This window comes from Carettochelys insculpta, chromosome 12, assembly GCF_033958435.1.
Source record: "Carettochelys insculpta isolate YL-2023 chromosome 12, ASM3395843v1, whole genome shotgun sequence".
Classification (NCBI taxonomy): domain Eukaryota; kingdom Metazoa; phylum Chordata; order Testudines; family Carettochelyidae; genus Carettochelys; species Carettochelys insculpta.
The window spans coordinates 28,226,657-28,250,813 of record NC_134148.1 but is presented as its reverse complement, the minus strand read 5'-3'; the positions used below and the strand labels follow the sequence as shown (position 1 = coordinate 28,250,813).

Here is a 24,157-nt window from a genome sequence, read left to right as displayed (position 1 = left end):
GCAGAGAGACCCCTCCTTGCAGAAGCTGAGGGAACTGGCCAGTCTCAGCCCAGCTCCGCAGCTGGGGGAGGGCTGCAGGGAGAGATTCCTGTGGGAAAAGGGATTCCTGTACCGGGAATGGGCTCCCAGACGCAAAGCGGAGCCATGGAAGGTCCAGAGGCAACTGGTGGTTCCCCAAAAGTACCGGCGCAGGCTGCTGTACCTAGCTCATGATGTCCCGCTCGCAGGACACCAGGGGATCCACCGCACCAGGAGAAGGTTGTTACAGAACTTTTTCTGGCCAGGGATCTTTGCAGCTGTCCGTCTGTATTGCCTGTCCTGCGATCCCTGCCAGAGGGTGGGGAAGAGCCGGGACAAGGGGAAAGCTGCCCTGCGGCCACTGCCCATCATAGAGGAGCCTTTCCAGAAAGTGGCTATAGACATAGTGGGCCCCTTCAGCAAGGCAACGCGTTCGGGGAAGAAATATATTTTGGTAGTGGTAGATTTTGCCACGCGATACCCAGAAGCAGTGGCCTTGACCTCTATCGACGCTGACACCGTGGCAGATGCACTGCTGTCCATTTTCAGCAGAGTGGGGTTCCCCAAGGAGGTCCTCACAGATCAGGGGTCCAACTTCATGTCGGCCCTACTGCAAAGCTTGTGGGACAAGTGTGGGGTCCGGCACACCTGGGCCACAGCCTACCACCCGCAGACCAATGGGCTGGTGGAGAGGTTCAATGGGACTCTGAAGCAGATGCTGAGAACCTTCATGAATCAATACCCCCATGACTGGGACAAGTACTTACCCCACCTGCTGTTTGCATACAGGGAGGTGCCCCAGGAATCCACGGGGTTCTCCCCGTTTGAGCTGCTGTATGGAAGGAGGGTACGGGGACCCTTGGACTTGCTCAGAGAAGAGTGGGAGGGGACGGCCTCCCCTGAAGGGGAGTCAGTGGTACAGTATGTACTGACCTTCCGGGAAAAACTCACCGAGCTCATGGGCCTGGCCAGGGAGAACCTCTCCATGGCCCAAAGGAAGCAAAAGGTCTGGTATGACCGTAACGCCAGGGCCCGAGCCTATGCCACCGGGGATCAAGTGATGGTCCTTATACCTGTGCGGCGGAACAAGCTGCAAGCGGCCTGGGATGGGCCCTTCAAGGTCGTCAAACAGCTAAATGACGTGAATTATGTGGTGGAACTGTCGAACCGGGCCCACCGCCACCGGGTCTATCATGTGAACATGATGAAACCTTACTGGGACAGGCAGAACTTGGTGCTGGCCGTGTGCAGACACTGGGAGGGGCAGGGGGAAGATCCCTTGGTGGATTTACTCACAAGGACTGGAGCCGGCTCCTTGCTGGAGTCTATTCCCCTCTCAGACCAGCTGACCCCTGCCCAGCAGACGGAGATCAAGGAGGTGCTGCATTCGCATCAACAGCTGTTCTCGGACAGACCCGGACGCACTGACCTGGCTGTCCACCGAATAGAGACAGGCACCCACGCCCCTATCAAGTGTGTGCCATTCAGAGCCACAGGGAGGACGGCTCAGGACATAGAGCGGGAGGTTGAAGACATGCTGGCTCTGGGGGTGATCCAACCCTCGTCCAGCCCCTGGGCCTCTCCCGTGGTGTTAGTCCCTAAAAAAGATGGGTCTGTTCGGTTTTGTGTGGACTATCGCAAGCTTAACGCCATCACTGTCTCGGACGCCTACCCCATGCCCAGGCCTGATGACCTTTTAGACAAGCTGGGGGGAGCCCGTTACCTCACCACCATAGACCTCACCAAGGGGTACTGGCAAGTGCCATTAGACCAAGATGCCCGGCTGAAGTCGGCTTTCATCACTCCTGTGGGGCTCTACGAGTTCTTGGTCCTGCCCTTCGGCCTCAAGGGGGCACCCGCTACCTTCCAGCGTCTGGTGGACCAGCTACTGAAGGGAATGGAGAGCTTTGCCCTGGCTTACATGGACGACATTTGCATCTTCAGCCAGACGTGGGAGGACCATGTGTCCCAGGTCAAGCAGGTGCTGGACCGACTCCAGAAGGCTGGTCTGACTATCAAGGCAGGGAAGTGCAAGGTGGGAATGGCTGAGGTGACCTACCTGGGCCACAAGGTGGGCAGCGGCTGCTTAAAGCCAGAGCCAGCTAAAGTGGAGGCTGTCAGAGATTGGCCAACACCCCAGACTAAGAAGCAGGTCCAGGCCTTCATTGGGATGGCGGGGTACTACCGGAGGTTTGTGCCCCACTTTAGCTCCATCGCAGCCCCCCTCACGGAGCTGTGTAAAAAGGGAAAGCCTGACAAGGTGGTTTGGACCGAGCAGTGCCAAGAGGCCCTCTGCGCGCTGAAGGAGGCTCTGGTCAGGGCCCCAGTGCTGGCAAATCCAGACTTCAACAAGCCCTTCCTGGTGTTCACCGATGCCTCGGACGTGGGGCTGGGGGCGGTGCTAATGCAGGTGACTGACAAAGGGGAGAAACACCCCATCGTGTACCTGAGTAAGAAGCTGCTGCCCCAGGAGCAGAACTACGCGGCCATAGAGAAGGAATGTCTGGCCATGGTGTGGGCGCTGGGGAAGCTGCAGCCGTACCTGTTTGGACGGCGTTTCACCGTGTACACCGATCACTCACCCCTGACCTGGCTGCATCACATGAAAGGGGCCAACGCCAAGCTCCTGCGGTGGAGTCTGCTCCTGCAGGACTACGACATGGAGGTGGTCCACGTCAAGGGGAACAACAACACCATAGCCGATGCCCTGTCACGCAGGGAGGGCCCCGAACTTCCCCAGGTCACTGGCTAAGTGACCCCGCTCAGTGCGGTCTGGAAGGGGGGAGAGATGTGATGGAGTGGGGGGGGTGCATGTGTGAGTCAGGCTGGATGTCCGAGGCAAACAGCAGCTCCCAGTGGCTAAGGATGACCCTGGGGCTACAACTGGCAGGTAACACCTCTGCCTAAACAAAGAGCAGGGAGGAGCTGAGCTGGGGTTTTTGAATCGGGGGCGGCAGTTAGAGGCGAGGAGAAGGGAGAGCTGGAAGGCAGCCAGCCTGAGGAGGGGAAAGCTACACCCCAGAGGGGCACCCCTCGGGGTCTTCCCCCCAGGACAGGTTGGAAGGACTGTCTCTGGCTGCTATGCTGTTGCTTCTGTGAGAAACTGGACATCTGTTGCCTAATAAACCTGCTGTTGTACCTGGTGAGTGAGAGTCACTCCTGCCAGCGGACGGGGTGCAGTGCAGGGGGACCCCTGAACCCCATCACACTCCCATTAAACTCAGGGTGCCTTGTCATTGACTTCAAAAGATTTGACACAAAGTTGTGTCTCTTTAATAGAATGTAGATGAGCAATACCAGGCAAATCCAGAGCCACTGTCTGTGTCAGAGGAAGGAGTTGCTGGATATGGAGGGGTTAAGCATGAGTACACTGTGTGGTGCAGAGCCCAAATCAACAGCTCAGACATACTTTCTAGACCTACATTCAGAAGACACAATGGGTGTGTGGTTGGCATGGCTGAGGGACTTTGGGCTGGGACTCCACAGAGTCATTCTGTAACCAGGAACATGCGTCTCTCCTGAATCTGTCTAATATCGCACCTGGAAATTAAAATACAAATAATAGTGAGAAATAGTCATAAAATTTAGGTTTCTAATGACCTAAATTGTGTCCTGGCAGGAGAGGGTATAAATTCTATAGAAATCAGTGGAAACTGTGCCAATTATGACTCTTGGTTTTGTTTTTGTTTTTTTGTTACGTATTTCATATAGATTATTTTTTCCCACACAAACCATATACAGGATATGCTGCACTACTTCTATGCTACCTTAAGAGAAAACAAGTAAAATCAATATGAACCATATAATCTAAACATGTATTTGTGTCCTGGCTTTGTAATTAACAGCTTGTCTTCTTCAAATAAAAACTTCCAGTACTTCAACATTAAGAACCAGCATGGAAAAGAAAAAAATGAGTTTGGCTAGTTTCATGTCTTTTTGCTCTCTATTTAGACAAGTAATAGCTGGCATTTAAAAAAAAAATGATTTTACCAACACTTACTTTTTAACATATACTAGCACCTGTTTATACTTTGGGCAAGGTCGGGGAGACTTTTGAAAAGGCAAAAATACATGAATACAGATGCACATTAAGAAAGAAGATCTCAAACAATACTAACACTAAATGTAACTTTAAAAGACTCTTTAAAAAAAGCTGTTGATGACAGAGATTTAATTAAAATGTAATTAGTTATACATCCTCCTTTGAAATGAACAGGCATATTACAGCCTCCAACTACAGTGAATTTCCTTTAACATTCTTACTCGCCTCTGCCAGTGAAAAGACGTCTTTACAATAAGGCTATGTCTACACTAGAAAGTTTTGTTGACAACACAAAACCCGCATAGCATCCACCTTACCCAGGCATTTTGTCAATCGTAAATCGACAGAACGTAGCATTTCTGTCGACCATGTTCTGCCATTCCACTATTAGGCAGAACGCCCTCTGTTGATAGACCTCTGTTGACAGAAAACCAATCTGGACTTTCCGTGGGGCCTTCTGGCGACAGAAAAGGCCTCCAGGGCACCAGGCAGCTGCCCCAGAGGATGCCCTGGCCACAGCAATCCTTGCTCTATGGTCCCTGCCTCTGGCCATTCTTAAAACTACAGGGAGCCCTGGAAACCCTGTGGCAGGAAGCTGGCTGCGTGGGAGCAGCAGGGCTACAGACTGCAGTCCCCCAGACCATCGCAGCCATGCCTTTTCATTGAGTGCACACAGACAGCAGACCACTAGACAACCTGCAACTCCCCGGGGCCCTCTGAGGACAGCTGGAGGAGTCCCAGGAGCCACCCCGGGCAACAAAACGTCAGTCCTGCCTCCTGGACTGGGCCTGACGGCCACGACCTGCTGGACACATGGGGTGAGGAACAGCCTCTCCTCGACCCCAAAGTCAAAAGGATGGACACCCCTGTGTATGCCCGGCTGGCCACCACGCTGGCAGCATGGGGCCAGCTCATGGGGCAGGTGCAGGCCAAAGTCAAAGAGCTTCAGCAGGGCTACACCCAGACCCGCAACGCCAGGTGGAGTTCAAGGACTGGACCTGTCACTACCCTTACCACAAGGAGCTACACAATCTCCTGGAGGTGAATGACACTGCCCCACCAACCTCCCCCACCCGGCTCCCCACAGCTGGTGGAGGAAGACCAGGATCATCCCGGGACCCAACCCCTGCTGCAGCCAGAGGCAGACACGAGGTCTGAGGCCAACAGCAGCATCCTGGACTCTGGGCCCTCCAGCCAGACCACCTCCAGGGCACCCCTGGAGCTGTTCGAGGGCCCCCTCTGGTAAAGATCCCATACCTCACACACCCCAGGGCATGGGAGGTGGGCACAGATGGGAGCGTGCTGTGAGGGTCACCAGGCTGGCTCAGGTGGGACCTTGCACTGTGATCCCAGCACATGGAACCGTGTGCAAGGCAGTGTGTCCCACCCAGACACAGCAGGGCCTGGTCGTCAATCCACTGCCAGCCCCACAGGAGCCCAGATGAGCCCTAGGCCCAGGGGAGAGGGAGCCCACCAGCCCCTGCCATGCGTGGAAGTAGGCTAGCCACACTGGTGCCTACCTGACCCCGGACACACAGAGGAGCGTGGCTCCCGGCACACAGAAATGCCCGCAGAGAGTCAGCACCTGCTCACACAGATGGTGCCATGAGCCACATGTGTTTGTGAGAGCCCCGGGGAGGGCCTCACCCACCACCCATGTGGGGACCACTCGACGGCTGAACCACCCCCCCTTTGGCTGCTGGCCCATTGAGTGGGGAGGGAAGGGCTGCAACAGTCAGCCCAGTTCCAGAGGCATCATGGAGTCCCTGTGCAGCAGGGCCCACTGTGCACACATGACTGTGCTCCCAGGACAGCCCTATCCTGTGGCCCTGGCGGGTGTTGGTTGTTGCACAAGGTGAGGGGCAGGGCCTTCGCGGCTGTGTTGCATGACTAAGTCACCGTCTCCTCCCCTTGTCTTCCTTACAGCTGGATCCTCACCAAGCGAGGGCCGAGCCAGCCCCACCCCGGCACTGGAGCATGCCAATCCCAAGGCAGCACCAGGGTGAACCAGCACCCCACCACCGAGAGGATGAGGGCCCATGGCCAGAGGGACCATCTCCGGGCAAAGGACAACATCTAGAAGGCCCACACTGCTGTCCTCTGGAGGCTGCCTGACCTCCTCAAGCAGTAGCTGTGGGACAACTGGAAGGGGCAGTTGCGATACCAGGAATGGTGGTTGCAGGCCTGGGACTAATTGATGTCCCACTGTGATGATGCCACTGGCATCTGGAGGAACCTGTTGGCCCAGCCACCTGCAGCTGCTACCCTGCTTCCCTACCACCACCATTCCCCCTGCCCTTGTCGCTGCCGGCCATCCTCTAAGCCGTCCTCGAGTTTTGGCAGTGGATGAGGGCCATGCCTGGCCCCTGCCATGCCCATCTCTCCTCTGTTCCCCAGGCCTCCCTGCTGACCCTGCCAACCCAGACCCCGCTGCAGCTCCACTGCCTCTCTACCTCCCCATGTTCCTGGCCCCAGCCCAGCTCCAACGGGAGCCACGAACCTGCAGCAGGAGGGGATCCCAAGGACAATGATGCTTGGGGTTCCACTCCCGGGCAGGGCTGTGCCTCCCCCGACATCCTCCATGGATTGCTACCTCCACCACCTGTCCCAAGCCCTTCCACTGTATATAGTTCACTGTTTTAGCATTTCATACAAATTTTTTTTACAATGTTTATTTTCAAATAGTTTTTCCTGGGTCAATTAAAAAAGTTGTTTGCTTTCCACCCCCACATCCCTGTTTATTGGGTGAGGGAGCAAACAGAAGCATTGTGGAGGAGACAGGGTAAGGCTGTGGGCATGAGGCCCCCACTGGGGCTGCCCTGGAGAGGGCCATTGGGGGCCGTTGGAGAAACTTCCCCTCAGGGCCTCACAGATCCACAGCCCATCTCAATAGCCCTGGTGGATCAGAGCTGCACCCTGTTGCTCATAGCTATGGCCGGTGTCCACCCCCGCCACCCTGGGAGGAAGGCCTCCCCCTTGAAACCTTCCCCTCCTCTTCCACAATGTTGTGGAGGGCACAACATGCCACCACAATTCGGGGGATGTTGTGCTCCCCCACATCCAGGCGCATGAGGAGGCACATGAACCATGCCTTCAGGCAACCGAAGGTGCACACAGCCTGCATCCAGGCACAGGTCAGGTGGGCACTGAAGAGTCCTTGGTTCAGGTCCAGCTGCCCAAAGCAGGTCTTCACAAGCCAGGGCAGGAGAGGATCAATGCACAGTGGCACGTGCATGTACCTGACCGCCAACTCCCAGTGAGGGATGAAGGGGCCCACCTCTATCCTCCGACACAGTCCGGAGTTGCACACCACCTCGCCTAGCCCAACCCCCCAACACAAACAGAGAGGAACTGTCCCTAGTGGCCGATGATGGAGAAATATCCTTTTTGGTTAATGAACTTAGCCATGCTGTGGTCTGGTGCATGGATGGGGATGTGGGTCCCATCGATATCCCCAAAGTAGCTGGGGAACCCCAGGGAGGCGATTCCACGATTCCAGCCACAACCATGTCCATGTCTGCCAGATGGATGGCCCTCCACAGCAGGATGGTGTTGATAGCCATCACAACCTGCAAGGGGAGAGGACCGAACACACACATCAGGGACTGTGGGAGGGAAATCCTGCCCCGGGAGACTCCCCTACCCTATCTTGCTCCCTCCCCACAGAGCTCTCTGGGAGCCCCCCACCATGAAGGTGCCCTCTGGGAGCAGAGCTGTGGGATGGCACTGCCCCCTGGGGACAGAGCTTCCACCCCACCCCAACCTCTGCACCTCTGACCCTGCCTCCCAAGTGTCCCCCCTTTGGCTGAATGGTCCCCTCCCTCTGTGCAGGGCCTGCAGGTCGAGAGTGCCTTATCTTCACGAGGAGGGACCCAACAGTGGACTTCCCACACCAAACTGGTTTCCTACTGTGTGGTAGCTGTCGGGGGTGGCAAGCTTCCAGAGGGTGGTGGCAACCTGATTCTCCACAGGGATGGCCGGCCGCAGCCTGGTGTCCTGTCTCCAGAGGCAGTGGCAATACAGGCACAGAGCTCCAGGAACATGGCCGTCTGCAGGTGGAAGTTCTGGAGTCACTGCTGGTCATCCCACTGACCCATGATGAGCTGGACCCACCAGTCAGAACCAGGGCTGTGCTTCCAGACCCACCTGAGCACCTGGGGGTGGTGAGCACAGGGTGAGCCTGTGCAGCAGCAAAGACATGCTCCGGGGTCACCATCCCTGGGAAGGAGGCGGAGGATGGCCATGATGAGGTTCAGCAGAAGCTGGAGCACCCCTGGGTGCAACCAGTGGAAGCCCAGGAGCTGCTCTGGCCCCATGGCTATTTGCAAAGTGCTATCTCCATCAGAAAGCATGTGAGCCCTGCTGCAGCAGCTGTGCTCTTCCTCATGGAGGTAGGCATGCCTCAGCACGGGCAGGAAACGGGTGTTGGGAGGGTGGGTCTTTAAGGGTGAATCTTGCCAGGGCTCCCAGAAGGGCTTGCCGGACATGTGACCCTGTCTGCAGCATTCTGGGGGAAGTTCTGTCAAGAGGGCAGCCGGGGACTCTGGTCACTCTCTGTCGACAGAGCAGATTAAAAGAGTGATCCACTTTCATGTCCAGATGCAAATGTCAACAAAAGTTTTGTCAGAAGATATCTTCCAACAGCAACTTCTGTCAACAGAGCACGCTAGTGTAGAAAAAGGCTCAGGGCTTGTCTACACTTGCCCCCAACTTCGAAGGGGGCTTGTTAATCAGGGTGATTACGCAGCACTTCATTAGACTAATTCTCCCATGCGGCAACTTCAAAGTGTCAAACTTTGAAGCCCTGGCATGTATGTAGCCACAGCCACGTCAAAGTGCTGTGCTACTTTGAAGTGCTTTTACTCCCCAAAATTTGGGGGCAAGTGTAGACCCAGCCTAAGCGTCCTAAAGGTAAGATAATTCTATGTAAAATTTTACCATCGAAGTGAACATAAAACAAATTCTTGACACAATAGTACAAAACCCTACCATTATATTTAGGATGTTTTAAGCTACATAGGTGGTTGTGTCTGTATACAAGGAAATAATTAATAAAAATAAATGACTGCATCTATTACAGATAAATACTGCATACAGCAGAATTCATCAACTTGCTGTTTTTAATATCAGAACTCTAACATAGGTTACTGACTTACAACTCAACTGCCCTTCTTTAATTTTCATTTACATGGTTCTGAATTTGACATACAGGTACTCATGTTACGTGTGGTTATGCATATGTGCACAAACTGCTGGCCCTGTCCACTAGATAGCTGTCTTCATGCCTGATGACCTATGGATGCTCCACTGGCAGGCTTTTGCAGGGAACTTGGAAAGATTATTCCAATTCCACATGAAACTATTGCCTAAGTGGAAGCCACAGAAATCCCTGTTAGATATCTAAGCAGAATTGGGCATTCCATGGCTGTCGAGGTCCATCAAGGGAAGGAGTGCCCAATCCAATGGTCATATAAGGCTCCTAGGAAAAACATAAGGTGATGTTGCACTGAACATATATTTAATGGTGGGCAGGCCATTCTTTGTATGACTGAATGATGGATATCTGGGGAAAATAAAAACCTGAACCAGTCTCTTCTGTTGCTCAACCAGGGGGAAGATGAAATGTGTCGTTAGGCCGGAAGATCAAGAATGGTCAAAAATGTGGTTCAACAATACAATGGAAATATACCCTGAGATATTAAACAAAAGACCTCACTTTGAGGTATCTTTATACTTGTACTGATTTTGTCCTGTGGCAGCTGTTTCCTCATCTGACGTCAAGTTCTATCGGTAGAGCAGCCACACGGCAGCTGTTGGGTACCTAGCATAGGTGGGCAGAACAGGCATAGACAGTAGAGTGGCATGGAAAACGAGGCTCCTGCTGCGTGTAGCAGTGTGCCTCCCTTTTGAAGAGAGCTGTTCGCTTCCGGATTCCAGTGTAAACCTCCTTTTCTTTTTAACAGGTTGTCAGGCTGCAGAGAGCTGTCCTAGAACAGCAGCACTCATAAAGTTGAAGAAACATTCTGCTGGATTGGGCTGTTAATTCAGTTTACCCACTTTTAGTGTGGAAAATTGCACTTTTGTGTCTTTAAAACAGGGGGAGAGATAGCTCAGTGGTTTGAGCACTGGCCTGCCAAACCCAGGGTTGTGAGCTCAGTCCTTGAGGAGAATATTTAAGGATTGGGGCAAATAGGTGCTAAATATGGTGCTTGGCCCTGCCACCAGGGCAGGGGACTGGACAAGCTAACCTCCCAAGGTCCCTTCCAGTTCTAGGAGATGTGTGTTTCCAATTACCTACATAAAATGTTAAAATTTCTCAACTAAAAAGTGGTTTAACAATTTTACATGACTGATCTTACAATAAATGACACAGCTGGGATAAGAAACACAAGATGTTTGTTAGGTTTCAAATATACCATCTCTACTAGTGAAGAGATTAATTTTCCAAATAGTTTTAAATATTTCTTGTGCCCTCAATTTTCCAACAAGCATGACCAATTGAACAAATCTGACGTGATTCAGCATGAGCATTCACCAGTTTCACTCACAATCCTTGTAATCAAGCATGCAAAGTTACAAAAATTGGGGTTTATGGCACGCACACTGTAAGACGTTAATTACAGCAGTGGCCCATGCGAAAGCCCCGCTGTCTGCCAGAAAGCTTTTCATATTAAAAGATGCAGCATGAGACAATCATCAGAGCCACAGCAATGTCACCTCTTCCCAAACCAAACCACAGATTTGAGAACCAAAGGCATGCCACACTGTCCCTATAAACAACAGATGGTAATTATACGGCCGATGCTTCTACCCTAACAACTTCACTTCTAATGTCAGGCCTCAAATCTGAAATCCTTATTCATGTAAGTTGTCCCATTGAATTCAATAGCACCCGCCATTAGAGGAAAGATTATTAGATCAGATTCTAATATTCTTCTCAATGTACTTAGACATTAACACTACCATGATAAAACAAATCAGAAAAAATTAAATCAAAAAGCATTGCAGTGGAGTTATCTCTACGATCGCAAAAATTCTGAGCTCAGCATGCCTTGCTATGTGCTTCATGCAACTCCTCGGCCTACACATATGTACATTCTTATGAGATATTTCTGAGATCTACCAGTGTGTGTGTCTGATACTGCTTTGCTTTCACACCCAGAAGTCCCCTGGAAGCCAGTGGGAGTCTCAAGTGTGTAAAGAATGCATGTCCAGGCAGAACTGATAGTCTGTTGTACCCCAGAATCCAGGAGGGCTGAAATTCTATTTGGAGATGAGTATTTGAAAAAAACATTGACTGTTAGCAGTGGGCAATGATATGTTTATTTTTACTACAGTGGTAAACTTAATGCATATTAATAATAGATAGCTGATTAATTAAATATATTAGTAAAATATTTTAAGCTTACACTTCATCACTTCCATCTCAGGATATGAGAGCACTACAAACATCAAGCCTTTAAGCGGTACTACATCCCTGTGAAAGACTGGGCCATTAGTCCTATTTTACCAACAGCAATACTGAAGCGTAAGTTAAATGAATTACCCAAAAGCTCACAGTGAATCAGTGGCCCAGGCACTAGTAACTACAAGTCCTGCATTTCAGGCTATGTCTACACTAGACGTAGCAGTCAACAGCCAATACGTGAGTTTTAGCTACACCAGTTGCATAGCTAAAAACAACTTTTCATCCACTGAGTTCCATGGCTGTCTTCACAGAAAAAGGTCAATGGGAGCACTCCTCCCCTCAACCTTACTTAATCCTCGCAGCTCGTGAGGAGTTACGGAGTCAATATTGACCACGGAAAGTGCCACTTCATGCATGCATGAAACGGTGTCCTGGAAGATCAAACCTGAGCAGGACGATCTTCCACAGTAATGTAGATGTAACCTCAGACCCTTGTTCAACCTCCTAAAGTGATAATGATTTATTTGCCCTTTTCAAATAGTGGAAATATTATCAAAATGTAATGGAAATTTTCATGACTCACTCATAAAAAGATCATATTTTAGCTGATTTTTTTTTGAGACAAATGTAGCTTCTGTGGCTTGGATTAGCTGTCAAAATACAAAGACCCCTAACAACTAAATATAAACTCCATGTAGGCACAAATTAAATCTAGCATTTCTACCATCAGCTCAGACTCAAAATCACCACCCTTAGTATGGGTAAAAATGAAAGAAGTAAAAAGACAAAGGGAAAAACTAAAGGACAAGAGGGTCTATTTACTCATTTGTGGCCCATAGATTTATACAGGCAATTGCTATTTATGCTAATCTAAGTGGGCCATGTTATTCCCACCCCCCTTGGCTGGCAAAAGAGGCCTTTTTACAGTAAAGTGCTTTTGCCTCTTTGCCATATTGTAATTTTATCAGAGACTGTAAGGCAGTGATGGTAAATATAAAAATCTCTATTTTTTCTCAATTTAAATCTAACCAAGCCACTTTTCCTGGTACAGTACATTATTACAGAGCACTATAAAACTCCTCAGACAGCAGATCAATCAGACCTGCAGCAGTAAAGTTACAGGATACATTAAGTAAGACTTGTATTGAGCTGATTTGTTTTCTCACCAGTAATTACACCATTTCCTCGGTAGCAGCAACATGTAACAGTAACTCACAAAAACATTCTGGAAACAAATATGATCATAGAATCGTGGGCTCTTGAGAGGTCAGGGAATCCAGTCCTCTGCACCCACAGCAGGACCAGGCACCATCTAGACAAAGGGTGGGCAATAATTTTGATGGGGGTGAGAATTTAGTAAGTGGTCAAGGGCCACGCTCCTCTGTGGTATTAATGGAGGATGTGTAGGGTCTGGGATGGGGGCTGGGTGCAGGAGGAAGCTCAGGCTAGAGGACTGGGGGACCAGAGGGAATGTGGGGTCTGGGAGAGAGCTTGGATGAAGGAGGGGGTTGTGACCTAGGGCAGGGGTTTGGGATACAGGAGGGAGATGCAGAGTCTGGGAGGGAATTGTGACCTAGGAGGGGGTTCAGAGGTTTGGGTTGTGATCTAGGGGAGGAAGGAGTTGTGACCTCGGGCAGAGGTACTGGGGGAGCAGAGCGTTAGCTGGGAAGGGAGAAGGTGGTGTTCCAGGTGTAGGCTCTGGCTGGGAGATGCTTACCTTAGGTGGTTCCCAGCCACCAGTGCAATGAGACCCTCCGGCTGGCTCCCTGCCTGCTGATACCACTCTAAGTGGGGGTGTGGGCAGCACAGAAAGCCCACCCCCACCCGCCAGGGGTATGCGGCAAGTAGAAAGAGCATGGCCCAGGCAGCCAACCACTTTGAGTGGTGTGGCAGGACACAGCAAGCAAGGAGCCTGCCCAAGGCTCCTGCCAGGCAGTGGGACAGTGGTGGGTGAGATCCATCTGCTGACCATATTTTGTCTGATCTAGACCATCCATGACAGGTGTTTGTCTGACCTGCTCTTAAAAATCTGCAGTGATAGAGATTGTTATCTGCACACACACTGGATCAGGGTTAATATGCAAACACCATTTTATATGCCATAGTGCAATTTATTAAAAAGCTCAAATTCTGATCCAATAAGAATAATGCCATTGAATTCAGGGCACCAAAATTCAAAGGTTACAAGTAGCTTCCAAGGTCCTGATCCCGTACTGTGATCCAGATTGCCCACGAAGTTAGTTCCAATCCACTGGACTCCAATCAAAATAATTACACAATACAGGGTGGAGTGTACATTGTTCTCACAAAACTGCAGACACAAACCCCATATTTGCATGTACAAATCTTGTCTGAAACATGTAATATATATATATATATAGCACATTCTATATACTACACTGATTAAAATGTGAACTTTTGTGCAGAACAAAAGAATATAGCTTGTTTCACAAAAATTATGTGCCCCTAACCTTTGTACTTTTAAATTAAATTTAATAATTAGATTCTGATTATCCTATATATAGACAACTTTGAATACCTCATAGAAATAATGGATATTAAGCAATAAAAGACAATAAATCCCTTTATAGGTTTCAAAGGGATTTTATTAACATAAATTTCCAAAAATCACTCTACTATCCATATTTTACTGTACTCATATGAGATTTTCAAGCAGTCATCCGTCTATGATGACACACATGGATGTACATGTATATAGATAACGGCATGCTTGGGCATGTATTATTGTAGACTTTAGAGGTAATAAAGCGATCTACCTGCACTGAAGAGCGGCTTTTGGGTCATCGCTCCTGGAATGGGGGGGACCTCTGTCTTGACTTCAAAGTGATTTGAGGGCACCCAGCACCTTCAAGAAAGTACTTCACAGCTTGAAGGTTTGGGCCTTTTGTCAGATGCCAGCTGGAATACAATAAACTTGTGAATCAGCAGTTCAAAACATTTGATCTTCTGAAGCATCACAAGGAACTTTAACTGCTTTGGAGTTAAATTTCTCTTTGTTGCCTAATTAGAGCCTCTCTGTTAGAAGGACAATGAGCACAGGAAACACTGATAGGCAGAAGTAGTGTGAATAATCACTTTTTTTCTATTTCAAAGTGACCACAGAAATACAATGCAGGAGTGTAGGCAACTGGAAGATGAGTGGTGGGGGATTACCCTCCACTCCCCACTGCCCCAAATAGGAATTGCATTAATAAATAAATAAAAGTGAGTTTGGAACCAAGACTCCTTTAACTCTCTTTATTCTAAGTGGACAGATTTAAGAGATACAAAATTACTCATTAAAGTAATACTCAACCCCTATTGATGTATAGTTCATGCTAGTATGTCCCCCCCGTGCCCTCCGCATAATACTAGGGCATGGACCACTTCCCAATTAATTAAACAGCAAAGCACTCATAGATTTCAGTGTGAGCAGCAACAACCTTGGTTAGCATTTCACATCCCAAAACAGAGTTTATTGAAGAAATAACCAGGGAAAAATAAAATAAAAGGAATTCCAACTTACAATTCAATGTATATACATTTTATACAGGTTTTTTGCTGTTATCTTTAGACTTTGCTGATAAGTTTCATTTCAAGTTATTGGAAAAAATTATAGAGTAAATTCAGATTAAAATTATCACTATCTGGGAACAAAAGAATATAGTAGAAAGATTTATTTCCTAATAAGCCTGCTCTAGCTTTGAGGTGTGATTTATGAATTCTAGGGGGCAAAAGCTCTGGATAGAGGAAAGAGTAGGATTTCATGTAAGCACATTTTTCCTGTTTTCAAACTAATTCTGTGTGTTCACTCCATGTACATTACTAAAAACACAGAAAGGAATATGCACAGAATCCTTAATTTCTCTCTGGTTTCAACCAACAAACTGAAACTGACAAAATACATTTCATTTTCCCTAGACATCCAAGATTCAGCCCTGCAACCTACCTAGGCACATAGCCCTTACTTTCACAGCTACCTCTTGACAACCTCAGCAGAACCACTTGTCTGAGCAAGGCCTTGAAACCTGGCACACAAGGCTGAGCACCAATCACTTGCTCTGCAAGACAAATATTGACATCTATTTCCAAGTACTCGATTAAAAAATGAGCTTGGGTTGCTTTATGAATTGATAGATCTGTGTACCAAACATAGGGTCACAGTCTAATTTATTATGTGTGGGCGCTATTTCACCCCACAGGACAAATTCCTCTGGCAAATTGTCTCTCTTGGGACAAATTCTGTTTTGATTTATATATAGCTCCTGAAATATCATTGAATTAACTCAGTCATAAATCAGTACAGAATTTGGCCTATTGTGTCTGGTAGTCCACAGGTCATCTGCATGTCATTCTCTGCCTAATCTTTGCTAACATACAGTGGGGTTACAAAAAGCAGTGGATGTGTTTTTGGGCACATAAACTAACAAGGATCAGCATATAATAGGGTGACCAAGTTACATGTGTTACCACTCCAAGAGCCAGCCTCCACTTGTGGGTGATGCTCATAACCTGTACACAGTCATGGGGAAGGGATTGTAGAACTGCTTCAGATGCAGTCTGCAGAGGATTCCAATGCAGGAAGCAGAAAAGCTGCTGCCTCTGCCTCTCCTGCTGCTGTCAACACCCACATTTGGGAGACAGCTCAAAAATGGCACTCCAGATCCTTCTTTGGCTAAATGAGGATAATCCAGACCAGTCACTCCAAAATACACTGAATGGGGAAGAGAAATCAACACACGCTGTCACTGTAGATGCTGTGGGCCTTGCAAAGGAGCATGATCCCTGTTCAAAATCACAGACAGAACGTGATCATGTACTTCTCCAGACCCTTGAAATATCACAAGGAAGCCAAAAAGGGGACCTCAGCCATAGACATGTGAGTTCACTTGTTTTATCCTCAATACATTGGATGAAGAAAATTACAAAATAAATCCTGCAAGACAGAATATTATGTGGAGTTTTGTTTCATAATTACTTATTTCATTAAGGTTGGAAAATTACTGAGACTGGTCAGGCATTTTCACACTTTCTGGCTCCCATTCAGTACCACACACAGGGCTGAAACATGGTGGAAAAGATTTTTAAATCCAAACAGCAAACTGACTGTTTTAAATGTTTCTATTACACTTTCTGAAACCTGTCACTGAGAAATCCTGCTCTGTTGGCCTAAATGTTCTCACAGCAATCCTTTCAAGTCTGCACTTTAAAAAAGATTTAGAGTATTTGAGGAAATATATTGGGCAGGAGGTGACTGAAATAATCTACATCCCCAAATCCTTCTCCCTGGTCATTGATTTTCACCTTAGCATAATTATCCCACAGAAAAAAATAAAATAGTGTTAAAAAAAACCCCACAACGTAACAATCAAACACTTCACAGACAATATAGGCTGCATACATCAGGAGAGTTTTGGAATAAAGAGATACTTATGTAAAATAGTAATTCAAGCATATAGTATGTTACAGGTTTTTCGCTATCCTGCTACACAGATGCTCTCGCCTAGTTTAAAACAAACATTTAAAATGTAGCCATGTCTGCTATATAAATAAAACAGGCTCAAACATGGTACATATGCACCAAGTTCAGTCAAACAGTTTGGATTTAATGAATACAAAACTACTGCAACCTTTGGAGGTCTGGCTTGCATGTTTTTTTTCACAAGTTTGCATTGTTAAAAGTCAGTAAACTTTACAAAGCAATAAACTGTTTATCCAAACAAGCATGTCAACACCAAATAGCCTGCACCACAGTCAGAAAATACCAAGAAGCAATTTCAGGAGGTTAGGCAAAAAATATTGATTGAAAATCCTTGTTCTACTCAAGAAAATATTTAGGGTCTGATCCTGCAAATATTGAAACTACTCTCAGGAGTAACAGATGGCAGGACATAGCCTGTTATCAATGCATCACAACAAAGGAGTCTCTCACGTTAGATTAGCAAATAAAAGTAAACTTTACCATGTAAATAATTTGCATTTCCATGATTTTTTCTAAATACAGCAGTTATTCTGAAATTATAAATATTTTTATTAATTTAAAAATTTATATTTGAAGGGACACTTTTTTCCTACTTTGGTGGATAATCTACTGTCTAAAAAGATCAATCAGCTTTCTTCTTAAATTCCTCATGCTGCCTATTTTTCAATGGAAAGATTATTCTGGAAGCCTTCACAAAGTAAAGATTTCCAGTAACATTAATATGACATGATAAAAACTTTTGTTTGATTACAAATGGGGGGAAGGAATCCAAGTCCAATCTCTATTCATGCCCAATCAAATCACCACACAAGCTATTTTTGTCTGTAATATTTTATTTTATTTATATAGAAATACTTAAAAAAACATGAAGTAGCACCATTACTTAAGTTTTACCTTTATTATGTAGAACTTTAAATGTCAGAAAAATAAAACTCTTGATACAATTTCAAATCTTGTCTCAGCAAATATAATATTAGTATTTGACCATGAGGTTAAAGGCCCTTTATCATAAAATAAAATATACTTTTTTTTTAAACTTTGCTCAGTAAAGTACATTTAAGCTCAAGTAACGTCACCTACATATACATAAACAAGTGGTAAACAAATGTATTAAAATAGAAATACTAAAACTATAGTGGTGCAACAGAATTTTTTGTAATTTCCACTGAATTCTATTTATACAAATGTTAGAAAGCTTCAACAGTTCCTTTTGACATGTTTATACATTTCCATTTTTGTAATAATATAGAATAAAATATGCTTTATATCACTGAATAGAAAATATGCTGGGTGAAGCAGATTTAAAAGACATTTTTCTGAACCTATAAAATCTCCATCCCAACAGAATACTGTTCAAAGCATTACACATTTTATGGTTTGTAATTCCGTCCACAATTGTGTGATATTAAAATAATACAGTGTTCTTTGCCATAAGGCCATACTAAAATAAAAAAGATTTAACCCAGCTACAAAAAGTTCACTGAACTTAAATTAAAATACTTGTAAACATCTTTGCAATATGAAATATAATTTTTCAAGTCAAAAAAGAATAAAATACTTCAATCTGTATTAATGCAATTTATCTTTAAAACCTTTAAACGTTTTTTAATATATATAAGAGATATGTTACAGTTTCTTTTTTTACTTTGATAAAGCTGCAGTATCATGGTTTTCACAGGAACTTCTTGCCCTTTCAAGAACATTCAAAAAAGTATCCACTCATAGATTTAATTAGTTTCTTATAAGCGTTCTAGGAACTACCAGCACGTTTTACTAACAGTCCACACACCATCATGATCATCATCATAAGCATTTCCTACCTTAAAATAAAAATAAAAAAAAAAAAGTCTTGGAAGCTTCGTAATAAAGTACAGTGTAAAAACTAGTCTAGCACTAGAATGCAGTCGTTCGTTATTATTTATAGCATGCATCAGATGTTACAAATATCCCCCTAACCCACCCTAGGCTACAGTACGCTCAATGCAAAATTCATCCTGCAAGGGAGGTCCCCCTTCAAATGTGCGGATACTGCAGCTTTAAATGCTCCCGGGGCACCAGGCAGGCCAGAAGGGGGCTCTGCCTCTGGGACTTGTTGTGTTTTATGAAAATATACGGATGGCCTGAGTAACTGCGCTGTGGCAGACGGGACACTGGGGCTCCGTCTTCTCGCAGATGCGGTTGGCGCACTCCATGCAGAAGAGGTTGTGGCCGCAGGGGACCAGGGCCGCGATCACTTCGCTCTCGAAGCAGACGGAGCAGTCGCGGCTGCCTTTCCGCCGCATGCCGGAGGAAGAGCAGGAGGAGCTGGAGGAAGAGCTGGACGAGGAGGAGGAGGAGGCCGAGGAGTCGGAGGGCAGCCCCGGCAGGTGCGAGCCCAGCCCGTTGCCGTAGAGCGGGTAGGAGGCGGAAGAGATCAAGCGCCCCCCACCGCCGCCGCCAGGGTCGCTGCGCACACGCCGGGCCAGGGGATGCTCCGCTCCGCCCCCGCTGCCGGGCAGGGGCGGGGAGAGGCGGGCCGGGGGCGGGGCGGTGCAGCCCCGCCTCTGCGTGCTCCCCAGCGGCAGCGCCAGGCCGGCGGTGGAGGCAGCGGCCGGGCCGCGCTCGAAGTGGGACCAGAGCAGGGGGGCGCCGGGCGGCGGGGCGGGGGCCAGCTCGAAGGCGGGCGGGGGGGAGTCGAAGGGCAGCTCGGCGCAGCAGTCCGGGGAGGACAGCGCCTCGCCGCCGTAGGCGCTGCTGCTGCTGGTGGTGGCGGCCGTGTGGCTGAAGCTGAGGGCCGGGCTGGGCGGGCTGTAGTCGGCCAGGCGGCTTCCCCCGAAGTAGGAGTCGGTGGAGGCGCTGCCCAGCGAGCTGGAGCTGTCGTTGCGGTAGCTGCAGAAGGGCTTGCGGGCCGGGCTGGGGGTGATGCTGGGCGGGGTGGGCTTGCTCCACAGGCTGCCCGGGCCCTGCAGCTCGAAGCCCACGTCCGTGCCGTTGGCGTGGAAGTCGTTCTCGTCCGTGAGCTCCACGATGCCCCCCGTGCGCATGGCGATGTGCGCCTCGATCTCCTCCCGGGCGCGGTCCACGTTCTCCGGCATGCCCGTCACCTCGAACACCGGCTCCTTGTCTCGGCTCGGGGTGACGATGTACGTGTGCGTCTGCTGCTGGATGCGCTTGATCGTGGCCCCCTTGGGCCCCACCACCAGCCCCACCACCCGGTAAGGCACCCGCACTTGGATGGTGGTCTGGCCGGGCAGGTTCGGGGGCCCCGGCACGGTGCCGTTGAGCGCCGTGTTCTTGTTCCGGGAGGCTCGGATCATGGAGAAGTGCTCCGCCGCCGAGATGATCTCCCGGCGAGCCATGGCCACGTCTTCCTTTCTGCCCGTCACAACAAAGAGCGGCTCCTCCCCGCGGACCGGGGTCTTGATGTAGGTGTTGGTCTTCGCCCGCAGCGCTTTGATCTTGCACCCTGGGAAGGAGGGGGAGGCAGCGGGGAAAGAGAGAAAAGTAGGTGCCAGGCCCGTCTGGGGGAGGACAAACCGCCCCATGCGCCTGGCGAGGCAGGGCATTGTCTCGGCAAGCCCGGCCCCGGCACCACCCCCCACCCCCTCGCTAACACTGCAGCTGGCCCACATGTTTGCAGCGCCGCCGGCCACAGCGCTACAACGTGCCATTCGCGGGAACAAAAACAACTCACGCGCCAGCAGAAATCAGCAGCCCCTCCCCCCGAGAAAAAATCACGCTCCTGGGGGACTGGGGGGGCGGGTTATGATGCGCCCCGGAAGGTAGGAAGTAGCAGCTGCACCGAAGGAGCCACCGTCCCCAATGCGGATGCTTCTTTGCAATCCGACTGTGCAGCTTCCCCCCGCCTCCAGCTGTTCCTTTTCCACAGTCCGTGATTTCTAAAGGGGGGGGGGGAGGGAGGGCGCCAAGGCGCCGCTGTTTTTTCCGATTTTTTTCTGTCCGCGAGGTTTCTCGGTGGCGCCGGGAGAGCGGGCCGCTTTCGTGTGGCTGGGAGGCGAAAGTGCCCCTGGAAATGGATGCGATACTGGTCCCTGGAAGCACCACGTCTCCTGCACTTTCTTTGTCTGGGGGTGGGAACCTAGTCCTGGCCCTAGCGCGAGGCAGCTTTCCCGGGGAGGGCCAGTGTCGCACCTCAGCCCCAGAGCGGCCAGCGATGGGGAGCCGGGGGAGGGGGGGGTAGCTCTGTCACACACACCCCCAGCCCGTTACCCACCTTGCCTGCCCACGATCTCGGCGACGTGCTCGGAGCTGGGCACGGGGACGCATTCGGTCATGTTCACGCTCTTCTTCCGAGGCTCGTTGTCGTAGATGGAGCTCGTCTCGTCGGTATCCAGCCCCAGCAAGGAGAGCTGATCCAGGGCTATCTGAAGGGCTCTTTGGTCATCCAGGGTCTCTCCCCCTCCACCGCCTCCTCCGCCGCCGCCGCTCCCGTTCCTCTCCATGTCTGCAAAAAGCGAGCTGGGCATCGTCCCCGTGTGTGTTCCACCCTCCTCCTCCTCCGGCGCTCGGTTCAGTAGTAAGAGATCAGACACAAAGGAAAGCCCAAGGCAGATGGCCAGCAGGAGCGGAGGGAAGGCGAGTGCTGGAGACCGGGGCTGTTGCCTTTTGCTTGTATATTTTGTATCTTTCTTTTTTCCCAGTGCAAATCCGGTTTATAAGATGTTTTCGGCACCCCCCCACGGCTCCCCCCAGGGGTTTTTTTGGGGGGTGGGGTGGGGGGGGAAGAACAGCGAGCGGAGCTCCGATGATTCCCCCCCTTGAGTTCCTGGCTGGCCACAATGCCAAGCGATGGCAGCGTTTCTTTAAGGAGCCCCTCCCAGCCTCCACTCCACTCACTCAGCGTTTTTCTTCTTCTCCCCTCCTCGGTCTGACCTAGTGCTGCAGCCAGACAGCACTGGAGGGGAGGGGGGAATGAGGGAGCCGCCGCGTAAGCGGCAGGAGCTGACAGCACAATGCTACTGACACTATCGCTGTGTGAGGCGATTGGACAGGCACAGTGCAGAGGGGCCGGCATTAGGCAGGCTGACCCACTCCCTTTTCTTCCCCCTCCCCGCCAGGCAAACTCCTCTCTTTGTTGTCTAATGCAGAACAATAAAGCCTCTAGACACTGGCTTGTAGGTATCAACCTCGCATGCATCACTTTCCCCCCGTTTCCTTTTCCCGTGTGTTAACTGCTTTTATTAAGGAGCCCGACTCGATTTTTAATCGATTGGACAAAAGGCTGGAGGTCAATTAACCTAATGGACTATCTCCCCCCACCGACCCTCCGGAGGGGAGCCCGCCTTTTTTCTTGGCTTCGGGTCATAAATCACTAAGTTCGAGGGGCTCCCTGGCGGGGGTGGGTTCCTGTCCAGCAGCCGGTTGCGTGCATTGCACGGGGTGAGTTCACGGGGCCTGGAGCAGAAAGCACCGTCTTTCACACTCAGCAGTGCCGGGGGGACTCGGGGCCAGAGGGGTGTGACAGCAAACTGTGAAAGCCAGCGCATAAGGGGAACAATGCAATGATCCCGCTCACGGCGCGCTGGCGGCTAACCACCCAGCAGAATCCTACCGTAATGCAACCAGAGGAAAGACAAAAGGGCGATTTTGCACCGCGTAGGATATACATTGCATCGCTCACCAAGGCTTAGCGGCACAGCCCCAGTGCACCGGCACCGCCCGGCAGAAATCTCCCATTGCCACCGAGCTGCAGCCCAGATTCCCAGGTAGGGCTGATTTGCCGGCCCTTCCCGCACAAAGCACGGCCGGTAGCGTGCGCCGCAGACAGGACCAGCTCCTCCTTGCAAGGGCTGGCTTTGCGCCTGCGCCCCCGAGCTTGCCTGGCGCTGCTCCGCCATGCGCACTGGCCAGCCACGCTGGGGTTAGGGTCGAGCCGACTCCTCTGCTCCCTGCAGAGCGCGCGAGCCGGCGCCACGGGAAGAGCTGTGCGCGCGGGGCGGCTTGTCCCGCTCTGCTGCTGGTACGCGGCGCCGCTCACCGCGATCCCCAGGCTGGGAGCTAGGCACCTCCCGCGAGATTCCCCCGAACGCGGGCGCAGCTCCAGCCGTGAGAGCCCCGCCTTCAGGGAGGGATCCCAGCGGCTTAGGGAGGCTCGATGTTGGAGGCAGAGCACCCACTGCTTCCCCCCGAAAAGAGCTGGAGCACCCACCAGCCGGACTCCCCAGGGCGTGGGCGAGGCACCCCATTGCATGGGGTAAATAGTGCTTATAGGGCAGCCCCTCTGCTGAGATGAGCCCCCGTGGAGAAGCACACATCCTCATCACCCAGCCCAAGCCCCTGGGGATCCCTCCTCCAGTCACAATCCTAAGGAGGGAGTTCCCCATCGCACACCGCCTTCCTAGGACACCTGCTGCAGCAAGAGCCCCCCCACCGGGCCTGTGGGGTGGGGCTGATTTTGGGAGGGCAAAGAGCTGGCCACCATGACCCTGCCTGAGCTGCAAAGCTGGCTGCTTTGCACATTAGTGAGGTTCTATCAGACACTTGTTCCAAGTAGGATTTTTAAAAGCATTTACTGGTAGCGACTGACAGGTGACAGAGGGAAGGAATTCACCACCGTCAGTAACAGTTTCCTGAGGAGGAGGGTATTACTGCCCAAAGCCACGTGCCTTATGGAAGGGAAAGGGCTGCAACATTTGCAGTAAGATAGCTCCTACGAGGAGGCATGTGGCGCGCACAGATCTCACCCAGGAATTTGCTGCAGTGCTTGTCAAGGACATCGTCCCTGGCCCAATGATTTGGATCATACCCTTTGGAACAGAGCAACACAAACCCAAAAGCCCTGCTTGTACAGCAGTTCAAAGAAATAGCTGCTTCTCTAAGACCTCATCCCTGCCTGTTCTAACAAACTCATGGAGCTTGTGCATCTCACACACTATGGAGACTATTGTTATATAAATGTCAGGGGGTATTGTATGAGACACAAATAAAGCCAGGCCTTCCTCATCAATCATCCTTCTATTTGTTCTCTATCAGGCAGGAACGAAGCCAAATATTTAGGGTCTACAATGTTACTAGTAAATATTTATGAAGCGTGTTGGCCTTGTAACTTTAACACATTTATTTAATAGAATGAAATTGGAAGGAAAACATCAAACATGGCAAAATGCAAATAGGTATAATAATGCTGGAAAGGCAAATTGTGTCTGACTGCCCCTTGGACAATGCTCATTTGGCATTCCTATGCACATTCACATTCTCTCTTTCATTG

At 49.9% G+C, this 24,157-nt stretch overlaps 1 protein-coding gene and 1 long non-coding RNA gene across 2 annotated transcripts; both read right to left on the bottom strand.

Annotated features, from left to right (window-relative positions):
* Nucleotides 1-3,429: 3,429 nt before the first annotated feature.
* LOC142019567 (uncharacterized) lies at nt 3,430-22,877 on the bottom strand. The gene is made up of 3 exons (XR_012647107.1): nt 22,571-22,877; nt 14,246-14,387; nt 3,430-3,558 (listed from the first exon to the last, which is right to left on the bottom strand). It is a non-coding gene; the product is annotated as an uncharacterized LOC142019567 (long non-coding RNA).
* MEX3B (mex-3 RNA binding family member B) lies at nt 17,792-21,959 on the bottom strand. The gene is made up of 2 exons (XM_075006650.1): nt 21,164-21,959; nt 17,792-20,395 (listed from the first exon to the last, which is right to left on the bottom strand). The coding sequence occupies exons 1-2, from the start codon at nt 21,414-21,416 to the stop codon at nt 19,050-19,052; spliced, it is 1,599 nt and encodes a 532-aa protein (XP_074862751.1). The 5' UTR covers nt 21,417-21,959; the 3' UTR covers nt 17,792-19,049.
* Nucleotides 22,878-24,157: the final 1,280 nt, after the last annotated feature.

What these genes read in the sequence shown, in the direction of transcription:
- MEX3B (XM_075006650.1), bottom strand. Translation starts at nt 21,416, where the DNA reads ATGCCCAGCTCGCTTTTTGCAGACATGGAGAGGAACGGGAGCGGCGGC. An exon ending in CGAGATCGTGGGCAGGCAAG is followed by an intron (nt 20,396 to 21,163) that starts GTGGGTAACGGG and finishes CCTCCTTCCCAG; the next exon opens with GGTGCAAGATCAAAGCGCTG.